The sequence below is a fragment of the Schistocerca americana genome, chromosome 10 (genome assembly GCF_021461395.2).
Source record: "Schistocerca americana isolate TAMUIC-IGC-003095 chromosome 10, iqSchAmer2.1, whole genome shotgun sequence".
Taxonomy (NCBI): Eukaryota; Metazoa; Arthropoda; class Insecta; order Orthoptera; family Acrididae; genus Schistocerca; species Schistocerca americana.
The window spans coordinates 102509645-102534722 of NC_060128.1; the positions used below are offsets into that span (position 1 = coordinate 102509645).

The 25078-nt window shown below is 44.9% G+C and overlaps 1 protein-coding gene across 1 annotated transcript in view; it reads left to right on the top strand.

Moving 5' to 3' along the window:
• Window positions 1-25078, top strand: part of LOC124552274 (C3 and PZP-like alpha-2-macroglobulin domain-containing protein 8) — an 842473-nt gene that overhangs the window by 407050 nt on the left and 410345 nt on the right. Inside the window, exon 4 of the mRNA XM_047126553.1 lies at window positions 21584-21751. Coding sequence (XP_046982509.1) covers window positions 21584-21751 — 168 coding nt within the window. The remainder of the gene's footprint in view (window positions 1-21583; window positions 21752-25078) is intronic.

Genomic DNA, 25078 nt, shown 5'->3' on the forward strand with positions numbered 1-25078 from the left:
TAAACGGCTTATCATTAGAATACTGGTATGGAAACTAGTATGGAATCTCAATTTGCAGTAAGAATAAATAAGATTCAATGCTACCATGGGAGGGGGGGGGGGGGGGGGGAGAGCGCGAGGAGGTGGACTGCAGCTGCGGGAAAATAGAGGGGATGGATGTAGAGAGGTTCAAGGAGGAGATGGCCAAAAATAGGAAGTAGAAGGAGATAGAGACAGAGGAAGGAACTAGGAGATGGACAGAGAAATGGGTGGGAGGTTATAGGCAGAGAGCTGGGGAGGAATAGAAGATAGGCAAAGAGAGGGGGAAGAAGAGATGGACGGAGAGAAGGGGCAGAAGGAGATTAAGGTGTACATCCTGTTCCTATAGATATTTAGTAATTGTGAAACATTTCCAGGTTCACTAGTCACATTATAAGGTCGCTTGTGAGACATTTTGGACATTAACTACAAAGTAACGATAAAAATGAAGATATGAAGTTTTATAGACGACAATTCGATTGTTAATGAACTGGAGGTAGTGGAAGGTGGGGGGGGGGGGGGGGCATGTTTAGTGCTAATGTAAAAAAAGATATAATTTTTAAACTCATAAAAAAGTGACATTGAACAGTCAGATTTACACAATTAACTGTGATAATCCTATGGTTTACTGTTCTATTTAGTGATCACATTTATATGTTAGAAAAGATATTCTGTCACATGGACATTTAAGGTACCTATTGCAGAGTACACAGTGGGAAAAGATCTGGCTTGAAAAACATGTCGTACGCCTTAAGATAGACAACCCAACTTACATCATCTGCATCATCATGCAACTTAAGACAGACAACCTAACTTAAGTCATTTGCTCCAGATGTGGATAATTTAAGTTGAGCTGCCTGCCTTAAGCTGCATGATGATGCAGATTATACAAGCTCGGCTGTCTGTCTTAAAGGTGCATGATCATGTGGATTGTGTAATTTCGGTTGCCTATCTAAAGATGCATTATGATGGAATTGATGTAAGCTGTATTGCCTGTCTTAAGGTGTGTGACGATGTGGATGATATAATTTGGGCTGCCCATCTTAAGGCGCATTGTGATATGGATGATGTATGTTGGGCTGACTGTCTTAAGATGCATTATAGTTATACGATTGCCTGTCTTAGGGTGAATGATGATGTGGATGATGTCAGCTGGGCTGGCAGTCTTAAGGTGCATGGTGATGTGGATTATCAAATTTTGGTTGCCTGTCTAAAGGTGCATCATGATGCAGTTGATGTAGGCTGGATTGTCTGTCTTAAGGTGTGTAATGATGTGGATGATATAATTTGGGCTGCCCATCTTAAGGTGCATTGTGATGCAGATGACGTAAATTGGGCTGCCTGTCTTAAGATGCATTATAATTATACGATTGCCTGTCTTAGGGTGAATGATGATGTGGATGATGTCAGCTGGGCTGCCAGTCTTAAGGTGCATGGTGATGTGGATTATCTAATTTTGGTTGCCTGTCTAAAGGTGCATTATGATGCAGTTGATGTAAGCTGTATTGCCTATCTTAAGGTGTGTGATGATGTGTATGATATAATTTGGGCTCCCCATCTTAAGGTGCATTGTGATGTGGATGCCGTAAGTTGGGCTGCCTGTCTTAAGATGCATTATAATTATATGATTGCCTATCTTAGGGTGAATGATGATGTGGGTGATGTCACCTGGGCTGCCAGTCTTAAGATGCATGATGATGTGGGTGATGTAAGTAGGGTTGCCTGTCTTAAGGTGCATGAGATATTTTCTGGACAAGGTTTATTTTTTCCACTCTGTCGTTGTCGCCTTTATGCTTTTGTGTATGAAAAGAGAGAGGAAAACGACTTTTTATATGACTCTGAACCTGCCATAATTCTTTTCTGTAATTCCACATGGTCTCTATGCATAATAGACCATAGTTGCAGCAGCATTTTACTGAAACGAAAGTTCTCTAAATTTATGCAACAGCATATCACGATATCAGTGAGTGCTTTCTTCTATTTAAGAATTAATGTTTTACTGCTCTGTTGAGTGAGTGCTGCATTCAAAACTCCTGGCAGATTAAAGGCATGTGTGCTGAACACAGAATTGAACCCAGAAACCTGTCCTTGGCAAGAATACTCGTACCGAATGAGGTTTAAAAAATGAACATATTGGACAACTTGTGTGCTGGTGATGAGGACAACACAACACCCAGTCCCCGAGCGGAGAAAATTTTCAAACTGGCTGGGAATCGAACCCAGGCCCACTGCATGGGAGGCAAGCACGTTACCACACAGCTAAGCAGGCCACAGTATCAAGAGCGTGCCGGGAATATCAAGTTCCAGGCATTATCAATCACCATGGACACGTCAATGGCCGATAGCCTTCACTTAACAACCCAGGGCAGTGAGAAATGCGTAGAGTTGTCAGTGCTAACAGACAAGCAACACTGTGTCAAATAAGTGCAGAAATCAACGTTGGTCATTGACGTGTCCGTCTGCTTAGCTGGGTGGTAACGTCCTTGCCTACCATGCAACGGGCCTGGGTTCGATTCTCAGCCGGGCTGGAAATTTTCTCCGCTCGTTGACTGGGTGTTGTGTTGTCCTCATCATCATTTCATCCTCATCTCCGGCGCGCAAGTCTCCCAATGTGGCGTCGACAGAAATAAGACCTGCACTTAGCGGCCGAACTTCCCCAAATGGACTCTCTCGGCCAACAATGCCATACATTCATTTTTAACCTCATTCGGTACGAGTATTCTCTCCAAGGACAGGTTTCTGGGTCCCATTCTAGCTTCAGCACACATGCCTTTAATCTGACAGGTGGGCCGGCCGCGGTGGTCTCGCGGTTCTAGGCGCGCAGTCCGGAACCGTGTGACTGCTACGGTCGCAGGTTCGAATCCTGCCTCGGGCATGGATGTGTGTGATGTCCTTAGGTTAGTTAGGTTTAAGTAGTTCTAAGTTCTAGGGGACTGATGACCACAGCTGTTAAGTCCCATAGTGCTCAGAGCCATTTGAACCATTTTTTCTGACAGGTGTTTTGAATACAGCACTCACTCAACAGAGAAGTGAAACATTAATTCTTAAATAGAAGAATGGCGATACTGTTACCGTGATATGCTGTTGCATGAATTTAGAGTACCTTCGTTTGAGTAAAATGCTGCTGCAACCATGGTCTGAAATGCATAGAGACCATGTGGAATCAGAGAAAATAACTATGGCAGGTTCAGAGTCGTATAAAAAGTCGTTTTCCCTTCTCTTGCCACCGCACACGGATTGCTGGCAGCGGTGGTCACGGAAATGTACGGTCGCAAGAAGACTGAGATCGAGACGACCAGCTGGCACTACCGAGAGGAAGGACCCTGTATTGGGCTTGTGGCTCTCGCGCATCGTACTGCATCTGCAGCAGTAATATGTGCAGCAGTTGGCACCACAGTGATGTAACGAACTGTTACAAATCGGTTACTTCAGTGACAGCCAGACGCCATGTAGCCTGCTTTCCACTGACCCCAAATTACCTCCATTTCCAACTTCAGAAGTGTCAAGTGAGAGATCAGTGGCGGGCAGGGAGGAGGTCTGCTGTGTTTTTTGATGGAAGCTGTCTGTGCGTCGGTGCCAGTGATGGCCGTGTCTTGGTTAGGAGGAGACCTGTTGAGTGCTTGGGTGTCACCTGCGTCATACGTCTGAACGCGAGATTTCCACACTTAGAACATCCTTAGGTCCACTGTTTCTGATGTGATGCTGAAGTGAAACGTCAAAGGACAAAAGCGTACAGGCCGACCTCGTCTGTTGTCTGACAGTTGAAGAGGGTATTAATGTGTAATGGGCAGACATTATCCAGACCATCACACAGGAATTCCCAATTGCATCAGGATCCACTGCAAGAGAGGCGGGAGGTGAGAAAACTTGAATTTCACAGTCGAGCGGCTGCTCATAAGCCACACACCACGCCGGCAAATGCCAAACGACGCCTCGCTGGGTGCAAGGAGCGTAAACATTGGACGACTGAACAGTGCAAAAACGTTGTGTGGAGTGACGAATCACGGTACACAATGTGGCGATCCAATGGCAGGGTGCGGGTATGGTGAACGGCCGGGGAACGTCATCTGCCAGCTTGTGTAGTGCCAACAGTAAAATTCGGAGGGAGTGGTCTCATTGTGTGATCGTGTTTTTCATGGAGATGGCTTGCACCCCTGGTTGTTTTCCGTGGCACTATCACAGCACAGGCCTACATTGATGGTTCAAGCACCTTCTTGCTTCCCACTGTTGAAGAGCAATTCGGGGATGGCGATTGCAGCTTTCAACACGATCGAGCACCTGTTCATAATGCACGGCCTGTGCCGGAGTGGTTACACGACTATAACATCCCTGTAATAGACTGGCCTGCGCACAACCCTGACCTGAATCCTACAGAACACCTTTGAGATGTTTTGGAAAGCCGACTTCGTGCCAAGCCTCTCCGAACGACATCGATACCTCTTCTCAGTGCAGCACTCCGTGAAGAATGGACTACCATTCCTCAAGAAACCTTCCAGCACCTGATCGAACGTACGCCTGCGAGAGTGGAAGCTGTCATCAAGGCCAAGGGTGAGCCAACACCATACTGAATTCCAGGATTACGGTTGGAGGGCGCTACTAACTTGTAAGGCACTTTCAGCCAGATGTCCGGATACTTTTGACCATATAGTGTACCTGCCCAGTGTACATTGTTGTTGTCTTCAGTCCTGAGACTGCTTTGATGCAGCTCTCCATGCTACTCTATCCTGCACAAGCTTCTTCACCTCCCAGTACTTACTGCAACCTACATAATTCTGAATCTGCTTAGTGTATTCATCTCTTGGTCTCCCTCTACGATGTTTACCCTCCACGCTGCCCTCCAATACTAAATTTGTTATTCCTTGATGCCTCAGAACATGTCCTACCAACCGATCCCTTCTTCTAGTCAAGTTGTGCCACAAACTCCTTTTCTCCTCAATTCTATTCAATACCTCCTCATTAGCTATGTGATCTACCTATCAAATCTTCAGCATTCTTCTGGAGCACCACATTTCAAAAGCTTCTATTCTCTTCTTGTCCAAACAATTTATCGTCCATGTTTCACTTCCATACATGGCTACACTCCATACAAATACTTTCAGAAACGACTTCCTGACACTTAAATCTATACTCGATGTTAACAAATTTCTCTTCTTCAGAAACGCTTTCCTTGGCATTGCCAGTCTACATTTCCCCTCTACTTCGACCATCATCAGTTATTTTGCTCCCCAAATAGCAAAACTCCTTTACTACTTTAAGTGTCTCATTTCCTAATCGAATTCCCTCAGCATCACCCGATTTAATTCGACTACATTCCATTATCCTAGTTTTGCTTCTGTTGATGTTCATCTTATATCCTCCTTTCAAGACACTGTCCATTACTTTCAACTGCTCTTCCAAGTCCTTTGCTGTCTCTGACAGAATTACAATGTCATCGGCGAACCTTAACGTTTTTATTTCTTCTCCATGGACTTTAACACCTACTCCGAATTTTTCCTTTGTTTCCTTTACTGCTTGCTTAATATAGAGATTGAATAACATCGGGGACAGGCTACAACCCTGTATCACTCCTTTCCCAACCACTGCTTCCCTTTCATGCCCCTCGACTCTTATAACTGCCATCTTGTTTCTGTACAAATTGCAAATAGCCTTTCGCTCCCTGTATTTTACCCCTGCTACTTTTAGAATTTGAAAGAGGGTACTGCAATCAACATTGTCAAAAGCTTTCTCTAAGTCCACAAATGCTAGAAATGTCGGTTTGCCTTTCCTTAATCTAGCTTCTAAGATAAGTCGTAGGGTCAGTATTGCCTCACGTGTTCCAACATTTCTGCGGAATCCAAACTGATCTTCGCCGAGGTCGCCTTCTACCAGTTTTTCCATTCGTCTGTAAAGAATTCGGGTTAGTATTTTGCAGCTCTGACTTATTAAACTGATAGTTCGGTAATTTTTACATCTGTCAACACCTGCTTTCTTTGGGATTGCAGTTATTATATTCTTCTTGAAATCTGAGGGTATTTCGCCTGTCTCATACATCTTGCTCTCCAGATGGTAGAGTTTTGTCAGGACTGGCTCTCCCAAGGCCGGCCAGTGTACATGTGGTACTGCAAATGGAGGATCTGCGACATTTAAACATGAACGTCCCTAGAATGAGATTTCGCGAAACGTTGTTACTTTCTTGCGTCGTTTTTTCCACAGCGCCTCATCGGTACGCGGGTAAAAGTTGATAACAGTGTGAACGACAGAGAAAAAGTTCCTTGTATATGTATGTCTCCTCCCTTTTGTCTCTCCTGACGGCTACGTACACACATGATTTTTTTGTGCACTACTATGGCAAAGCATCTTTCAAAATACGTAAGTCTCGTTGGAATCCTCGCTTGATGGGATATTGTTTCTGGAAATTGTCTTAAATGATTAATTATGCCATTTTACTGGAATCAGCTGTGTGTTCTTGGTGCAACGTTGTAAATTAACTAAACAAACACTGTTTATTGCCTTGTTTCACAATTTTTTTTATTGTTACTGCAGAACTAAGGTTTCGGGTTATAAGGCGAACTGGAAAAGAAATTATGCAAAGTACCTTTCATAGAGAAAACCTCAAACAGAGTAAGCAACATTTTGAAGGCAAAGGGTTTCTCTGTGCTTTTCTGTCTCCCTCAGACAATAGGTAGTTGCCTGTTCAATGCAAAAGGCAGACAACCAGCCAACACAAAAAGTGGAATAATGAGATTTTCACTCTGCAGCGGAGTGTGCGCTCATATGAAACTTCCTGGTGGATTAAAACTGTGTGCCCGACCGAGACTCGAACTCGGGACCTTTGCCTTTCGCGGGCAAGTGCTCTACCATCTGAGCTACCGAAGCACGACTCACGCCCGGTCCTCACAGCTTTACTTCTACCAGTATCTCGTCTCCTACCTTTCAAACTTTACAGAAGCTCTCCTGCGAACCTGCAGAACTAGCAGTCCTGAAAGAAAGGATACTGCGGAGACATGGCTTAGCCACAGCCTGGGGGATGTTTCCAGAATGGGATTTTCACTCTGCAGCGCAGTGTGCGCTGATATGAAACTTCCTAGTAGATTAAAACTGTGTGCCCGACCGAGACTCGAACTGCAGGTTCGCAGGAGAGCTTCTGTAAAGTTTGGAAGGTAGGAGACGAGATACTGAGAGAAGTAAAGCTGTGAGGACCGGGCGTGAGTCGTGCTTCGGTAGCTCAGATTGTAGAGCACTTGCCTGCAAAAGGCAAAGGTCCGGAGTTCGAGTCTCGGTCGGAGACACAGTTACTAGCCGTCGAGATGACAGGCGTCTTATCCGCATGGCTGTAACGGATCGTGCAGCAACGTCTCGATCCCTGAGTCAACAGATGGGGACGTCTGCAAGGCTACAAACATCTGCACGAATAGTTCGACGACGTTTGCAGCAGCATGGACTATCAGCTCGGAGACCGTGGCTGCGGTTACCTTTGTTGCTACATTACAGACAGGAGCGCCAGCGATGGTGTACTCGACGACGAACCTCGGTGCACAATTGGCATAACGTCATTTTTTCCGGATGAATCCAGGTTCTGTTTACAGCATCATGATGGTCGCACCCGTGTTTGTCGACATCACGGTGAACGCACATTGGAAGCGTGTATTCGTCATCGCCATACTGGCGTATCACACGGCGTGATGGTATGGGGTGCCAATGGTTACACGTCTCGGCCACCTCTTGTTCGCATTGACGTCAGTTTGAACAGTGGACGTTACATTTCAGATGTGTTACGACCCGTGGCTCTACCCTTCATTCGATCCCTGCGAAACCCTATATTTCAGCTGGATAATGCACGACCGCATGTTGCAGGTCCTTTAAGGGCCTTTCTCGATACAGAAAATGTTCGACTGCTGCCCTGGCCAGCACATTCTCCAGATCCCTCACCATTTGAAAACGTCTGGTCAATGGTGGACGAGCAACTGGCTCGTCACAATACGCCAGTCACTACTCTTAATGAACTGTGGTATCGTGTTGCAGCTGCATGGGCAGCTGGACCTGTACTCGCCATCCAAGCTCTGTTTGACTCAATGCCCAGGCGTATCAGGGCCGTTATTACGGCCAGAGGTGGTTGTTGTGGGTACTGATTTCTCAGGATTTATGCGCCGTAATTGCGTGAAAATGTAATCACATGTCAGTTGTAGTATAATATATCTGTCCAATGAATACCCGTGTATCATGTGCATTTCTTCTTGGTGTTGCAATTTTAATTGCCAGTAGTGTATATATGGGGGCTGTTCCGAAAGTAAGTTCCGATCGGTGGCGAAATGGGAACCAATGTGGAAATTCGATGACGTTTTACACAGATGTGTTTGGTAGTGTATGTAGTATGTCCTGTCGATCGCAACACGCCCCTCTTTTCATTTCTGAGAGCATAATGAGCACTTACAGCTGCCTAGAAAATAATGTCTCCCGCCAAGTACGAGGACCTGGTGAGAAATTCTCCTTATGTCCAGCAGCCCACATTACACAACTGTCATGCGTTTCGTTCTTCATAACAATTTTCGGCTGCACTCTGCAGGGGCAATAAAGATCCTCCTGGAGCGTTTTCGATGGGAAGCGTTTGATCATCCACAATACAGCCAGTAATAGGCTCTACCTGAGTTTCAGCTCTGCTCAAATGAAGCGCTAGCTATGAGGCAACTATTTTGGCTCAGACAACGAGCTGTAGACGAGCGTAGAGGATTGGCGGAAAGCACAGGCGGTTGCCTTCAATGACGAGGGTATTAGAAAGTTGGTACTACGCTACGACAAATGCCTATGTAGATAAGCAGCTGCAAGGTGTAGCTAACTATTGCAAATAAAAACATTTTTGATTGTCACAGTGGTTTCCATTTCGCGACCGATCGGAACTTATTTTCCGAATAGCCCACGTAATTTTATGCTCCTAACACGGTTTTCTTGCTCTTGAATTTCAGTATTCTTGACTTCCGCAAGGCGTTCGTTACAGTTCCCCACAGTTGTTTAATGAACAAAGTAAGAGCATATGGACTAACAGATCAATTGTGTGATTGGATTGAAGAGTTCCTAGATAACAGAACGCAGCATCTCATTCTCAATGGAGAGGTCTTCCGAAGTAAGAGTGATTTCAGGTGTGCCACAGGGGAGTGTCGTAGGACCGTTGCTATTCACAATATACATAAATGACCTTGTGGATGACATCGGAAGTTCACTGAGGCTTTTTGCGGATGATGCTGTCGTGTATCGAGAGGTTGTAACAATGGAAAATTGTACTGAAATGCAGGAGGATCTGCAGCGATTTGACGCATGGTGCATCGAATGGCAACTGAATCTCAATGTAGACAAGTGTAATGTGCTGCGAATACATAGAAAGAAAGATCCCTTATCATTTAGCTACAAAATAGCAGGTCAGCAACTGGAAGCAGTTAATTCCATAAATTATCTGGGAGTACGCATTAGGAGTGATTTAAAAGGGAATGATCATATAAAGTAGATCGTCGGTAAAGCAGATGCCAGACTGAGATTCACTGGAAGAATCCTAAGGAAATGCAATCCGAAAACAAAGGAAGTAGGTTACAGTACGCTTGTGCGCCCACTGCTTGAATACTGCTCAACAGTGTGGGATCCGTACCAGATTGGATTGATAGAAGAGATAGAGAAGATCCAACGGAGAGCAGCGCGCTTCGTTACAGGATCATTTAGTAATCGCGAAAGCGTTACGGAGATGATAGATAAACTCCAGTGGAAGACTCTGCAGGAGTATATATCGCGAAGAGACCACGAGGATAAAATCAGAGGGATTAGAGCCCACACAGAAGCATACCGACAATCCTTCTTTCCACGAACAATACGAGACTGGAACAGAAGGGAGAACCGATAGAGGTACTCAAGGTACCCTCCGCCACACACCGTCAGGTGGCTTGCGGAGTATGGATGTAGATGTATATGTAAAAAAGAACATGAATTTAAAATATTTTCAAAGCCTGCTAAAACACTCTATTCGAATCGCGTGATGCCTGTGACGTCACTGGCTAGCTCGCTGTTCCTACTGTCATAATGCTAATTCACAGTGACGTCTTGTTTCGAAACTTAGGTCTCGAAGAACGGGTTAAAAATGGTGAGTAGTGCCATACTGTACAAATACATCTATGAAAACTCCTGAAAAGTTGTTTTTGAGTGTTCCAGAGAATGAGAAGGTGCATAAAAATGGGGTTGCACTCTACAGGCAAATTGCCACAACGTCGAAGCACAAGCTGACTAACTTAATCAAAAATGTGTTGCATTGCGAATTCTTTCCGACATATGCCACCGAGCGAGGTGGCACAGTGGTTAGCCCACTGGGCTTGCATTCACGACAATGGTTCAAACCCACGTCCACTCATCCTCATTTAGGTTTTCCGTCCTTCCCTAATCTGATGGGACCGATAACCTCCCTGTTTGGTCCCCTGCCCAGAATCGACCAACCAACCAAGGTATGCTCTCCGACTCGTTACAGCGAAGGCTAGTGTCGTTCAACGAAATTGAAATCATAGTGAAAACTGTCGTATTACCTAACAACACCTTAAACTGTTACTGTTCGGTTGCTCACTTGTCAAAGGTTAAACTAGCAATAATTACAAGAGCTACAGACTCTGATACGACACTTGAAGAAGTACGTCAACCAGATTGGCATTTCTTTCCTGGAACAAAGAACAACAGCTGCACATTGACCAGTTCGCATATTTTGCAATTACACATAAACATGCGAGTATAGATAAACATCAACAAAAGCAAAACGAGGATAATGGAATGTAGTCGAATTAAGTCGGGTGTTGCTCAGGAAATTAGATTAGGAAATGAGGCGCTTCAAGCAGTAAAGGAGTTTTGCTATTTGGGGAGCAAAATAACTGATGATGGTCGAAGTAGAGAGGATATAAAATGTAGACTGGCAATGTCAACGAAAGCGTTTCTGAAGAAAAGAAATTTGTTAACATCGAGTATAGATTTAAGTGTCAGGAAGTCGTTTCTGAAAGTATTTGTGCGGTGTGTAGCCATGTATTGAAGTGAAACATGGACGATAAATAATTTGTACAGTAAGAGAATAGAAGCTTTCGAAATGTGGTGCTACAGAAGAATGCTGAAGATTAGATGGGTAGACGCCATAACTAATGAGGAGGTATTGAATAGAACTGGGGAGAAGAGGAGTTTGTGGCACAACGTGACTAGAAGAAGGGACCGGTTGGTAGGACATGTTCTGAGACATCGAGGGATGACCAATTTAGTATTGGAGGGCAGAGTGGAGGGTAAAAATCGTAGAGGGAGACCAAGAGATGAATGCACTAAGCAGATTCAGAAGGATGTAGGTTGCAGTAAGTACTGGAAGATGAAGAAGCTTGCACAGGATAGAGTAGCATGGAGAGCTGCATCAAACCAGTCTCAGAACTGAAGACCACAACAACAACAACCACCTACACAAGTACCCGCAGTATCTAATGGAGTATCACCACAATCTTAAAAAGAGTCTGAAATAGAAAGCTTTGCTTCAAAATTTCTTACTCCACACTTTGCCATAATGAACGGGTAATTTTTGGTTGGTGTACAACACTACAGCGAATCGCTACTAAGTTAGCACAATTTTAGTTAAGTTGGCAATTTTTTTGTTACCAAAAGAAGATTTACTTAGTTTCTGTTACAAAAAAAAAAAAAAACGATGCGTAATGGTTACCTGCAGCTGCCCGGAAAACAAGAGATCCCGGCTCGAATTTATTAAAATAAGAAAAAAATAGTTGGTATGGTAAAAGTGGCGGTGGCACTAGATTTGTTTTTATTTTTAGGTTAAATAGGATTTTGAGGGTGCTATGAAAAAAGAAAAAAATCGTTAGATCGCTAATTTTACGAGTTGATGTCCATAGAACGCTGGTTCGAATCTAACCCGAAAGAATATGATAAATTACACTACTGGCCATTAAAATTCCTACACCACGAAGATGGCGTGCTACAGACCAGAAATTTAACCGACAGGAAGACGATGCTGTGATATGCAAATGATTAGCTTTTCAGAGCAATCACACAAGGTTGCCTCCGGTGGTGACATCTACAACGTGCTGACATGAGGAAAGTTTCCAACCGATTTCTCATACACAAACAGCAGTTGACCGGCGTTGCCTGGTGAAACGTTGTGATGCCTCGTGAAAGGAGCAGAAATGCATACCACCACTTTTGCGACTTTGATAAAGGTCGGATTGTAGCCTATCGCGATTGACGTTTATCGTAACGCGACATTGCTGCTAGCGTTGGTCGATATCCAATGACTGTTAGCATAATATGGAATCGGTGGGTTCAGGAGGGTAATACGGAACGCCGTGCTGGATCCCAACGGCCTCGTATCACTAGCAGACGAGATATCAGGCATCTTATCCGCATGGCTGTAACTCGATCCCTGAATCAACAGATGGGGACGTTTGCAAGACAACAACCATCTGCACGAACAATTCGACGACGTTTGCAGCAGCATGGATTAACAGCTCGGAGACCATAGCTGCGGTTACCCTTGACGGTGCGATGGTGTACTCAACGACGAACCTGGGTGCACGAATGGCAAAGCGTCATTTTTTCGGATGAATCCAGGTTCTGTGTACAGCATCATGATGGTCGCATCCGTGTTTGACGACATCGCGGTGAACGCACATTGGAAGCGTGTATTCGTCATCGCCATACTGGCGTATCACCCGGTGTGATGGTATGGGGTGCCATTGGTTACACGTTTCGGTCACCTCTTGTTCACATTGACGGCACTTTGAACAGTCGACGTTACATTTCAGATTTGTTACGACCCGTGGCTCTACCCCTCATTCAGTCCCTGCGAAACCCTATATTTCAGCAGGATAATGCACGACCACATGTTGCAGGTCCTGTACGGGCCTTTCTGGATACAGAAAATGTTCGACTGCTGCTCTGGCCAACACGTTCTCCAGATCTCTGACCAATTGAAAACATGTGGTGAATGGTGACCGAGCGACTGGCTCGTCACAATACGCCAGTCACTACTCTTGATGAACTGTGGTATCGTGTTGAAGCTGCATGGGCAGCTGTACCTGTACACGCCATCCAAGCTCTGTTTGACTCAATGCCCAGGCGTATCAAGGCCGTTATTATAGCCAGAGGTGGTTGTTCTGGGAACTGATTTCTCAGGATCTATGCACCCAAATTGCGTGAAAATGTAATCACATGTCAGTTCTAGTATAATATATTTGTCCAATGAATACCCGTTTATCATCTGCATTTCTTCTTGGTGTAGCAATTTTAATGGCCAGTATTGTATTTATAAAACGACTCGACTGTCCTCTCATATGAAAACCAAATCACAATTACAAAACATCATTCCGATCAGAAACAGAATATCATTATTTGTCTCGTTGTTTACATGCGCATACATTTGCAATAGCTGTTCACACACGTCACGTTCAAAATGTTAATGTGACCATACGCTATTTACTTTATTGGAAACAATGTTTTTAGATTAGTAGTGTCCAGCTATGGTCCTTACTGTTTAAGCTTATGCAATTCCATAATCTTACATAAAGATGCGGCAAGTCTGCTTCAGACACTAGAGCTAGTTTACACTCACAAACATCACAGCCCTTAAGTTCGTGTCACATGCATGTTGCACACACTTTATATCTTCACTACTAACTATACTTTCCAAAAAAGTGGATTGTTTCTTCACAAAGTAAGTGCATTTATCCTGTGTTGTCCATTTCTCAGCTATGGCTGCAATACAACTCACAATCGATACAACTGCTACAATTAGTTCTTGCCAACGCTATTTTCTTATTTCGTGTAAAACTTTTTAAAAATATGTTACTTTCGGAGGATCTGAGTACGTGACGTCCACATCTGCAGTCGAAAACGCTATCCGTTGCGAAACCAAACGCCTGCTAAATGCATAATTTCTGCTGAGTTTCCTCTAGAGAGAAAATCAGCACTACATTTTGCCAAGAATAATTTTATTGTGCTTTGGGTCGTAGCTCATCATTGGCAGTCGACAATCTAGTGACAATATACGGACCCGTTCGTAAAACTTCTACAGTTCCTTCGTTTTGAGAGAGGTTAATGAAGTTGCAGGGAGCAGGGAAAAGAGTGTCTGTCGTTACACATATCGCCTGTCTAGATGGGTGGCGCAGAAATACATCAACTTTCGCAAGGCTTCCACTATAAGCGTTCACAAAATTCCTGTCCATTGTTACTCAAAAGTTGTAATTGCGTTTTTCATCCCTAAATAGCTAAACCGTTTGCAATAAAAGTAGGTAAAAACCTCGTAACTTCGGCTATCGCTCCTGCAACACAGGCATAGCTTTGTCTAGTCCTATACTGTTAAGTCACCAGAGCATCAGCCAGTAACAGAGCGTTTTCGATCACGTGACCAGATCTTGATATTTAATGATTTTTAAGCTTTAATTACATAAAAATAACAGAAATTTTGTGAGAATATGGACCGTAATTGCTATTTCAATGTTATAATTATTCAGAATAACAACAGTCCGCACCATATTTTTAACAAAGGAAAATTGCCTATTATGATCGGTTCTTTATCTACTTCTACATCTACATCGACACTCAGCAAATCACATTTAAGTGTCTGGCAGAGGTTTATCGAACCACCTTCACAATTCTCTATTGTTCCAATCTCGTATAGCGCGCGCAAAGAACGAACACCTATATTTTTCCATACGATCTCTGATTTCCCTTATTTTATCATGGTCATCGTTTCTCCCTATGAAGGTCGACGTCAACAAAATATTTTCACATCCGGAGGAGAAAGTTGGTGACTGGAATATCGTGAGAAGATTGCTCCGCAACGAAAAACGCCTTTGTTTTAATGATGTCCATCCAAAATGCTGTATTGTTTCAGTGACACTCTCTCCCCTATTTCGCGCCAATACAAAACGTGCTGCCCTTGTTTGAACTTTTCCGATGTATTCCATCAATCCTGTCTGGTAATGGTTCAAATGGCTCTGAGCACTATGGGACTTAACGTCTTAGGTCATCAGTCCCCTAGAACTTAGAACTACTTAAACCTAACTAACCTAAGGACATCACACACATCCATGCCCGAGGCAGGATTCGAACTTGCGACCGTAGCAGTCCCGCGGTTCCGAACTGCAGCGCCTAGAACCGCATGACCACCACGGGCGGCCCTGTCTGGTAAGAATCCCATACCGCGCAGCAGTATTCTAAAAGAGGGCGGACAAGTGTAGTGTAGGCAGTCTCCTTAGTAAATCTGTTACATTTTCTATGTGTCCCGCCAATAAAACGCAATTTGTTTAACCTTCCCCACAATATTTTCTATGTATTCCTGCCAATTTAAGTTCAGCTTTCCGCGTGCACGTATTAATATTATGTTTCCTTTAGACATCAACAACTATGCGTGGTATGAGTGGGTAAGGCTCGATTAACGACAATTGCCGCAAGCGTAACGTCACTCTGACGTCATACATAATATCGATGACCGCATTTTCGGCTGTCGATTTCGTTAGCATTCGATACGGGCCTCTCACAAGATTTCATGTGCGCGTCCCGGAGATTTACAAAAACACGTCATTCTTGGAATGATTTTTTGTAATTATTGCTATAACAAAACGACTCGTAATGATTTATCGACGGTTGATGCCTTTATATAAGAGTGTTCTCTAAGGAGTGAGTTGTTATCGTCAATAATTTACAAATGAAGAACTAAACACATCTGTAGTTTATAATCTTCAGTATGCCGTTTCAATGTAAAGAAGCACTCAAAATTTATCACAAACACATCACCATTATCATTAAATGTCACTTAATAGCGCATCAACGATATAAGCCTTCAAGATAGAATATGATGAACAAAACCAGAGCTAAATATCCAAAGGTTAAGCGCTAGCGTACTGGATAACGTGTGGTTTCTGAAGTCGGAAGTTTTTGGTTCGCACCGCGTCACATCCAAGTTTTTTCATGTTAGCGTTGTTAACACGTACTGTTACTTTCTTATAAATGTAACACCTGCAACTGCAATATTGGCTGTCATTTATATTCAATTTGATTTGAGAACGGAGGATCAAATAAATATTTAGCGATTTTTCAGTGTGTGGTTACGCAGGAACCTAAGAAGATAGCTTAAATTGCTGCAATAATATTGCTAGTCTTCCTCGTCACAAACGCAATAGCCGACCAAACGGTCGTCGATTTTGCGGGAATTCTCGTGAGATGAGCTAGACCCGCATAGAGACCACATAAAGAACATTTACAGTTAGGATAAGAAAAATCTAACTCCGAGCCATAATACAGGTTTACAGAATTGGCTAATTACTGCCAGTAAGGTCAGCCAACATTGAATGATGCGAGTTTCGGTTACGAATTTGAGATTTATTTAACAAAAACGACAAACAGGTCGTTAAGGTCAACAGATGCTGCCCTTTTTGAAAAGTTGTACGAGTAACGCAGCTATAACGCTATGACTGCTATATACATCCCGCCCTAATTCCTGAACAGAGCGCCGCTTTTATCCCGAAACTATTTCCCTGTTACTCCCTCTGTGACGACAGCGAAAATTTAATATTTCAGATTTCCTCTGACAAATGTACGTGTGCTTTTAACCCAGTGCTCGCGTTCCGTAACGCCAAAAACCCAATCCCAGCAAATTTCGTTTCTTTCTCGCTTTATAACAGAGATCAGATCTATCGAGCAATATTCATTACTTATCTGCTCACTGTGAGTTAGATGTGATCCAGGTATAGCCCCGGTAAATTTTTCCGAGTTTTCGGCATTATCTGGTGTTCGCTATCACACTTATTTCTTTTTTAATCGATACTTACGCAACTAGTAGACCACTGGAAAATAACGAACTTATTCCAGATTTCAAGAACGATGGTCGTAGAGATTTTGATAATTATTGCCTTGTACATATAGATGATTCCGATCTCTAGAGTTACGGAACATGTTTCACGTTCAAGCATGAGGTTTCAGGAGAAGAATAAACCTCTTGTTAAAAATCAACATGGATTCCACAAGCAAAGATTTTGGGAAGTCAGGTCCGCGTGTTTGTCACATCTGTCTATCTGTCTATCTGTATTTAAGGTGTCGATTTTATTTTGGTAACTAGTTTCAACGTTGTAACAACGACATCTTCAGGACCATACTCTTGTTGATGTTAACTGCGTGCGGCTAATATTAGAAGGCAGTGGAGAGATATGGATGTGCCCCGTGTGGAAGGTGGGTAGTTACTCAAAGTTACTAGTAGTAACTAGTAATAACTACAAAATTACTACCCACCTTCCACACGAAGCACATCCATATCTCACCACTGCGTTCTAGCATCAGCCGCACGCAGTTAACGTCAACAAGTGTATGGGCCTGAAGACGTCGTTGTTACAACGTTGAAACTAGTTGCCAAATTAAAATCGACCCGTTAAATACAGATAGAGGAATTTCTTCACTTTTAATATAAAAATATGGGTTGCACATTGTAAACACACTGGAGAGCCAAAGAAATTGATACACGTGCCTAATATCGTGTAGGCTGGCTGCCCCCCCCCCCTCCCCGCCCCTCCCCTCCTAGCGCGTGGAAGTGCCGAATCCCGATGTGGCATCCACTCGACTGATGTCTGAAGTAGTGCTGGACGGAATGGACACCTTGAATCCCAAAAGACTGTCCATAAATCCACAACAGGACGAGCAGCACATGGCAAGGCATCCCAGACATGCTCAATAATGTTCATGTCTGGGGAGTTTGGCGGCCAGCGGAAGTGTTTAAACTCAGAAGAATGTTGCTGGAGCCACTCTGTAGCAATTATGGGCGTGTGGGGTGTTGCATTGCCCTGCTGGAACTGCCCAAGTCAATCGGAATTCACAATGGATACGAATGGATGCAGGTGGTCAGACAGGAGGGTTACGTACGTGTCACCTGTAAGAGCCGTATCTAGAAGAGAGAGGAGTCGCGTATCACTCCAAATGCACACGCCCCACACCATTACAGAGACCCCAGCAGTTCAGTCCAGTGCTGACACGCGGGGTCCGCAGATTCATGTGGTTCTCTCCATACCCATACTCTTCCATCCGCCCGATACAATTTGAAACGAGACTCGTCCGACCAGGCAATATGTTTCCAGTCATGGACATTTCAATGCCGGTGTTGACGGTCCCCTGCCGACCTCTGGTGGCCGAGCGGTTCTGGCGCTACAGTCTGGAACCGCGCGACCGCTACGGTCGCAGGTTCGAATCCTGCCTCGGGCATGGATGTGTGTGTTGTCCTTAGGTTAGTTGTCCTTAGGTTAGTTGTCCTTAGGTTAGTTCTAAGTTCTAGGGGACTTATGACCTCAGCAGTTGAGTCCCATAGTGCTCACAGCCATTTGAACCATTTTGTTGACGGTCCCAGGCAAGGCATACAGCTTTGGGTCCTGCAGCCATCAAGGGTTCACGAGTGGGCCTTCGGCTCCGAGCTCCGAAAGCCCATATGGTTCACACGGTGACACTTGTTGATAGCCCAGCATTATAATCTGCAGTACTTTGCCGGAGGGCTACATTTCAGTCATGCTGAAAGATTCTCTTCAGTAGTCTTTGGTCCCATTCTTACATGATCTTCTTCCGGCTCCAGCAATGTTGGAGATTTGATGCTTTACCACTTTGCCGGAGGGTTACATTTCAGTCATGCTGAAAGATTCTCTTCAGTAGTCTTTGGTCCCATTCTTACATGATCTTCTTCCGGCTCCAGTGATGTTGGAGATTTGATGCTTTACCACGGTCCTGATATTCACATTATACCTGCGAAGTGGTCGTACAGGAAAATTCCACATCATGGCTACCTCGGAGACGCTGTGTCCCATCGCACATGCGCCGTCTATAACTCCACGTTCAAACTCACCTGTATTTTAAATAACCTCCCGTTGTAGCAGCAGTAACTGATCTAACAACTGTGCCAGACACTGGTTGTCTTACATAGGCGTTGCCGACTGCAGCGCCGTATTCTACCTATTTACATAGCTCTGTATTTGAGTACGTGAACTGTATGATCGGAAGTATGCGGACACCTGGCTAAAGATGACTTACAAGTTCGTGGTGCCCTCTAACGGTAATACTGGAATTCACTATGGTGTTGGCCCACCCTTAGCCTTGATGACAGCTTCCACTCTAGCAAGCATACGCTCAATCAGCTGCTGGAAGATTTATTGGGGAATGGCATCCCATTCTTCATGGAGTGCTGCAGTGAGGAGAGAAATCGATGTCGGGCTGTGAGGCCTGGCACGAAAACGTCGTTCCAAAACATCCCAAAGGAGTTCTATAGGATTCAGATCAGGACTCTGTGCAGGCCAGTCCATTACGAGGATGTTGTTGTCATGTAAACCACTCCGCCACAGGTCGTGCATTATTAACAGGTGCTCGATGGTGTTGAAAGATGCAATCGCCATCCCCGAATCGCTCTTCACCACTGGGAAGCAAGAAGGTGCTTAAAACATCAGTGTAGGCCTGTGCTGTGACAGTGGCACGCAAAACAACAAGGGGTGCGAGCCCCCTCTATAAAAAACACGACCACGCCACACACTAACACCACCGCCTCCGAATTTAGTGTTGGCACTACACACACTGGCAGATGACGTTCACTAGGCATTCGCCATATCCACACGATGCCATTGGATCGCCACATTGTGCTCCGAAAGCCCATATCGATAATGTTCCTTGAATGTTTTGCGCGCTGACGCTTGTTGATGGTCCAGCATTGAAATCTGCAGCAATTTGTGGAACGGCTGCACTTCTCATGTTCAACGGTTCTCTTCAGTCGTCGTTGGTCCCGTTGTTGCAGAATCTTTTTGCAGCTTCAGCGATGTCGGAGATTTGTTGTTCAGCAAATTCCTGATATTGTCGGTACGCTCGAGAAATGGTCGTCTGGGAAAATCCCACTTCATCGCCACCTCGGAGATGCTGTGTCCCATCGCTCGTCGCCGACTTTAACAGCACGTTCAAGCTCATTTAAATGTCGATAAGCTGCCATTGTAGCTGCAGTAACCGATCTAACAACTGCGCCAGACACTTGTCGTCTTATACAGGCGTTGCCGATCGCAGCGCTGTATTCTGCCTGTTTACATATGTGTGTTTGAATACACACGCCTGTTCCAGTTTCTTTAGCGATTCAGAGTACGAGGGCAGCTCAATAAGTAATGCAACACATTTTTTTTCTCGGCCAATTTTGGTTGAAAGAACCGGAAATTTCTTGTGGAATATTTTCAAACATTCCCGCTTCGTCTCGAATAGTTTCATTGACTTCCGACAGGTGGCAGCGCTGTACGGAGCTGTTAAAATGGCGTCTGTAACGGATGTGCGTTGCAAACAACGGGCAGTGATCGAGTCTCTTTTGGCGGAAAACCAGGGCATCTCAGATATTCATAGGCGCTTGCAGAATGTCTACGGTGATCTGGCAGTGGACAAAAGCACGGTGAGTCTTTGGGCAAAGCGTGTGTCATCATCGCCGCAAGGTCAAGCAAGACTGTCTGATCTCCCGCGTGCGGGCCGGCCGTGCACAGCTGTGACTCCTGCAATGGCGGAGCGTGCGAACACACTCGTTCGAGATGATCGACGGATCACCATCAAACAACTCAGTGCTCAACTTGACATCTCTGTTGGTAGTGCTGTCACAATTGTTCACCAGTTGGGATATTCAAAGGTTTGTTCCCGCTGGGTCCCTCGTTGTCTAACCGAACACCATAAAGAGCAAAGGAGAACCATCCGTGCGGAATTGCTTGCTCGTTATGTGGCTGAGGGTGACAATTTCTTGTCAAAGATTGTTACAGGCGATGAAACATGGGTTCATCAATTCGAACCTGAAACAAAACGGCAATCAATGGAGTGGCGCCACACCCACTCCCCTACCAAGAAAAAGTTTAAAGCCATACCCTCAGCCGGTAAAGTCATGGTTACAGTCTTCTGGGACGCTGGAGGGGTTATTCTGTTCGATGTCCTTCCCCATGGTCAAACGATCAACTCTGAAGTGTATTGTGCTACTCTTCAGAAATTGAAGAAACGACTTCAGCGTGTTCGTGGGCACAAAAATCTGAACGAACTTCTCCTTCTTCATGACAACACAAGACCTCACACAAGTCTTCGCATCCGAGAGGAGCTCACAAAACTTCAGTGGACTGTTCTTCCCCATGCGCCCTACAGCCCCGATCTCGCACCGTCGGATTTCCATATGTTTGGCCCAATGAAGGACGCAATCCGTGGGAGGCACTACGCGGATGATGAAGAAGTTATTGATGCAGTACGACGTTGGCTCCGACATCGACCAGTGGAATGGTACCGTGCAGGCATACAGGCCCTCATTTCAAGGTGGCATAAGGCTGTAGCATTGAATGGAGATTACGTTGAAAAATAGTGTTGTGTAGCTAAAAGATTGGGGAATAACCTGGTGTATTTCAATGGTGAATAAAACAACCCCTGTTTCAGAAAAAAAATGTGTTGCATTACTTATTGAACTGCCCTCGTATTTTCGAGAAAGATAGCAGTAGCGATATGGGTCAATAACTTTGTAAGCGGCGCTGTGTGGCAGTGCTGGACTCAGGACGTGACGTTTCGGTTGTTCCAGGCCAGGCGGTGATCCCAGTGCTGGTGCCTCTGGACGCGCCGCCATCCTGCGTTCTCCAGGCAGTGGTGGGGGGCAGCGTGCAGACGTCTTCGCGGCTGACGCTGGCGGGGCCCCTGCGGCACGCCATCCTGCGGCCAGACCGGACCTCCTACTCCCCGGGGGACACAGGTGAGGCGCCACTCACACAGTCAGCAGGTTACAAGTCCCCACAGGGTGCAGTCGGCCCATGGTGATCATGTGTAGACTACCTGTCCCCCTCCACATCATTTAAAGAGGGATGTACCACTGTGCAAGGAAAAATTTTTAAGGAAGTACAGCTGGAGAATACCCTAGAAGCTATCTCAACAGATGACCAATGGCCTTCCATAGTGGTGACATCAGTTCCCAGCTGATCACCAACGTGAAGCAGTGTCTGGTTGGGCTAGCACTTGGATGGGTGACCATCCAGTCTGGCGAGGACTGTTGGCAACCAGAGTGCGATCAGTCCTTGTGAGGCAATTGAGGAGGGTAGTGCAAGGAAGTGTGGTCTGTCCAGCCCATGGTGATTATGTGTAGGCTACCTGTCCCCCTCCACACCATTTAAAGATGGATAGAGATTTTCACCACAGTGCAAAGAAGAAATTTTGAGTAGGTACAGTTGGAGAATACCCTAGAAGCTATCTCAACCGATGGCTAACGGTCTTCCATATTGATGACACTGTTTCCCATCTGATCACCAAAGTAAAGCACTGTTGGGCTGGGCTAGCACTTGGATAGGTGACCATCCAGTCTGGCGAGGACTGTTGGCAAGTGGAGTGCACTCAGCCCTTGTGAGGCAGTTGAGGAGGGTAGTGCACGGAATTGTGGTCCGTCTGGCACATGGTGATTATGTGTAGGCTATCTGTCCCCATCCACATCATTTAAATAGGGATAGACATTTGCACCGCAGTGCAAGGAAGAGCTTTTGAGGAGGTGCAGTTGGAGAATACCCTAGAAGATATCTCAAACGATGGCTAACGGCCATCTGTAGTGGTGACACCAGTTCCCATCTGATCACCAACGTAAAGCAGTGTCTGGTTGGGCTAGCACTTGGATGGGTGACCATACAGTCTGGTGAGCACTATTGGCAAGCGGAGTGCGCTCAGCCCTTGTGTGGCAATTGAGGAGGGTAGTGTAAGGAAGTGTGGTCTGTCCAGCCCATGGTGATTATGTGTAGGCTACCTGTCCCCCTCCACATCATTTAAAGATGGATAGAGATTTTCACCACAGTGCAAAGAAGAAATTTTTAGTAGGTACAGTTGGAGAATAACCTAGAAGATATCTCAACTGATGGCCAATGGCCTTCCATAATGCTGACACCGGTTCCCATATGATCACCAAAGTTACACTGTGGGGCTGGGCTAGCAGTTGGGTGGGTGACAATCCGGTCTGGCGAGCACTATTGGCAAGAGGAGTGCACTCAGCCCTCGTGAGGCAATTGAGGAGAGTAGTGCAAGGAAGTGTGGTCCATCCGGCCCATGGTGATTATGTGTAGGCTACCTGTCCCCCTCCACATCATTTAAAGAGGGATAGAGATTTGCACCACAGTGCAAGGAAAAACGTTTGAGCAGGTACAGTTGGAGAATACCCTAGAAGCTATCTCAACAGATGGCCAACAGCCTTCCGTAGTGGTGACGCTGGTTCCCATCTGATGACCAAAGTTAAGCACTGTCGGGCTGGGCTAGCACTTGGATGGGTGACCATCTGGTCTGAGGATCACTCGAGCACTATTGGCAAGCAGAGTGCACTCAGCCCTTGTGAGGCAAATTGAGGAGCTACTCGATCGAGAAGTAGTGGCTCTGCTCTCGTAAACTGACATACAGTAGGGAGAGCGGTTTGCTGACCACATGCCTCTCCATAGTTGCATCCAGTGACGCCTGTAGGCTGAGGGTGACACGGCGGGCGGTCGGTGCTGTTGAGCCTTCATGGCCCCTTCATTCATGAAGATGCAAAGCTAGTACTTTTTGCTGCTGCTACAAGAAAAGTAATCACACCCAGCAAGCAAGAATCAGCTGAGGAAATCGCAAATACTGTCTTTCAGAAAATTATTAAGTGGTTCTCTACAAACGGACTCTCCTTACATTTTGACAAAACACAGTTTATACAATTCTGTACAATAGATAACATAACACCAGTGATAAATATAGACTATGAACAGAAGTCTGTTGCTAAGGCAGAATATTCAAAATTTCTGGGTGTGTGCATTGATGAGAAACTGAACTGGAAGAAACACATCTGTGATCAGCTGATATGGTTAGGTTCAGCCACTTCTGCTATTAGGGTTATTGCAAATATTGGTGATAAACATATCAGTAATTTAGCCTCTATGCCCATTTTCATTCACTGCTTTCATAGGGCTTCATATTTTGGGGCAATTCGTCATTAACAGAGAAAGTATTCATTGCACAAAAGTGTGTAATCAGAATAATAGCTGGAGCCCACCCAAGATCACTTTGCAGACATTTATTTAAGAAACTCGGGATATTCACAGTACCTTCACAACACGTATACTCACTTATGAAATTTGTCATTAATAAACCATCCCAATTCAAAAATAACAGCTAAGTGCATAGCTGCAACACTAGAAGAAAGGATGATATTCACTACTCTGGATGAAATCTCACTCTGGCTCAGAAAGGGGTGAATTATGGAGCCACAAAATCTTTGGTCATTTGCCAAATAGTATCAAAAGTCAGACAGATTGCCAACCATCATTTAAAAGCAAATTAAGAGAGTTTCTGAATGACACCTGTTTCTAGATGAATTCTTAGATATCAATAAGTAACTGTAAAAAAAAGTATATATTTTGTGTAAAGAAAACTTATGTTGATGAGACACGTTCCGCAGGCCGGAGTGGCCAAGCGGTTCTAGGCGCTTCAGTCTGGAACCGAGCGACCGCTACGGTCGCAGCTTCGAATCCTGCCTGGGGCATGGATGTATGTGTATTCTTAGGTTAGTTAGGTTTAAGTAGTTCTAAGTTCTAGGGGACTGATGACCTCAGATGTTAAGCCCCATTTGAACCATTGACACGTTCCACATCATTTCGAAATGCCGTATTCATGATCTATGGAACAAGGATTAATGTATGTCTCAACACATTATGATTACAACTCTCTCAATCCAAATGGCACATCCCATTGAAACGAAAGTTTGCACTTTCGACCTATACACAAATACCTGACAAACAGAAAGCTGCATATTAACTGGAATGGGTCTATCACTGAGCCCACAGACCAGGCAACATACCTCAAAGTGACAATTGCCAGATGCCCCACGTACAAACGTCACTGCAAAAAATCGTGAAATAAGGTAACCACAAGGAACAATATCCTCAGAAAACTAATTGGCAATAAGGGGGGCGTCAATTGTAGTGTTTATAGCCACCAGTTTAGCACTTTGCTTTTCTGCAACTGAGTACGTGTCCGGTATAGATCGGCACGTGCTGAGACGGTCGACATAAGCCTTAATTAAACCTGT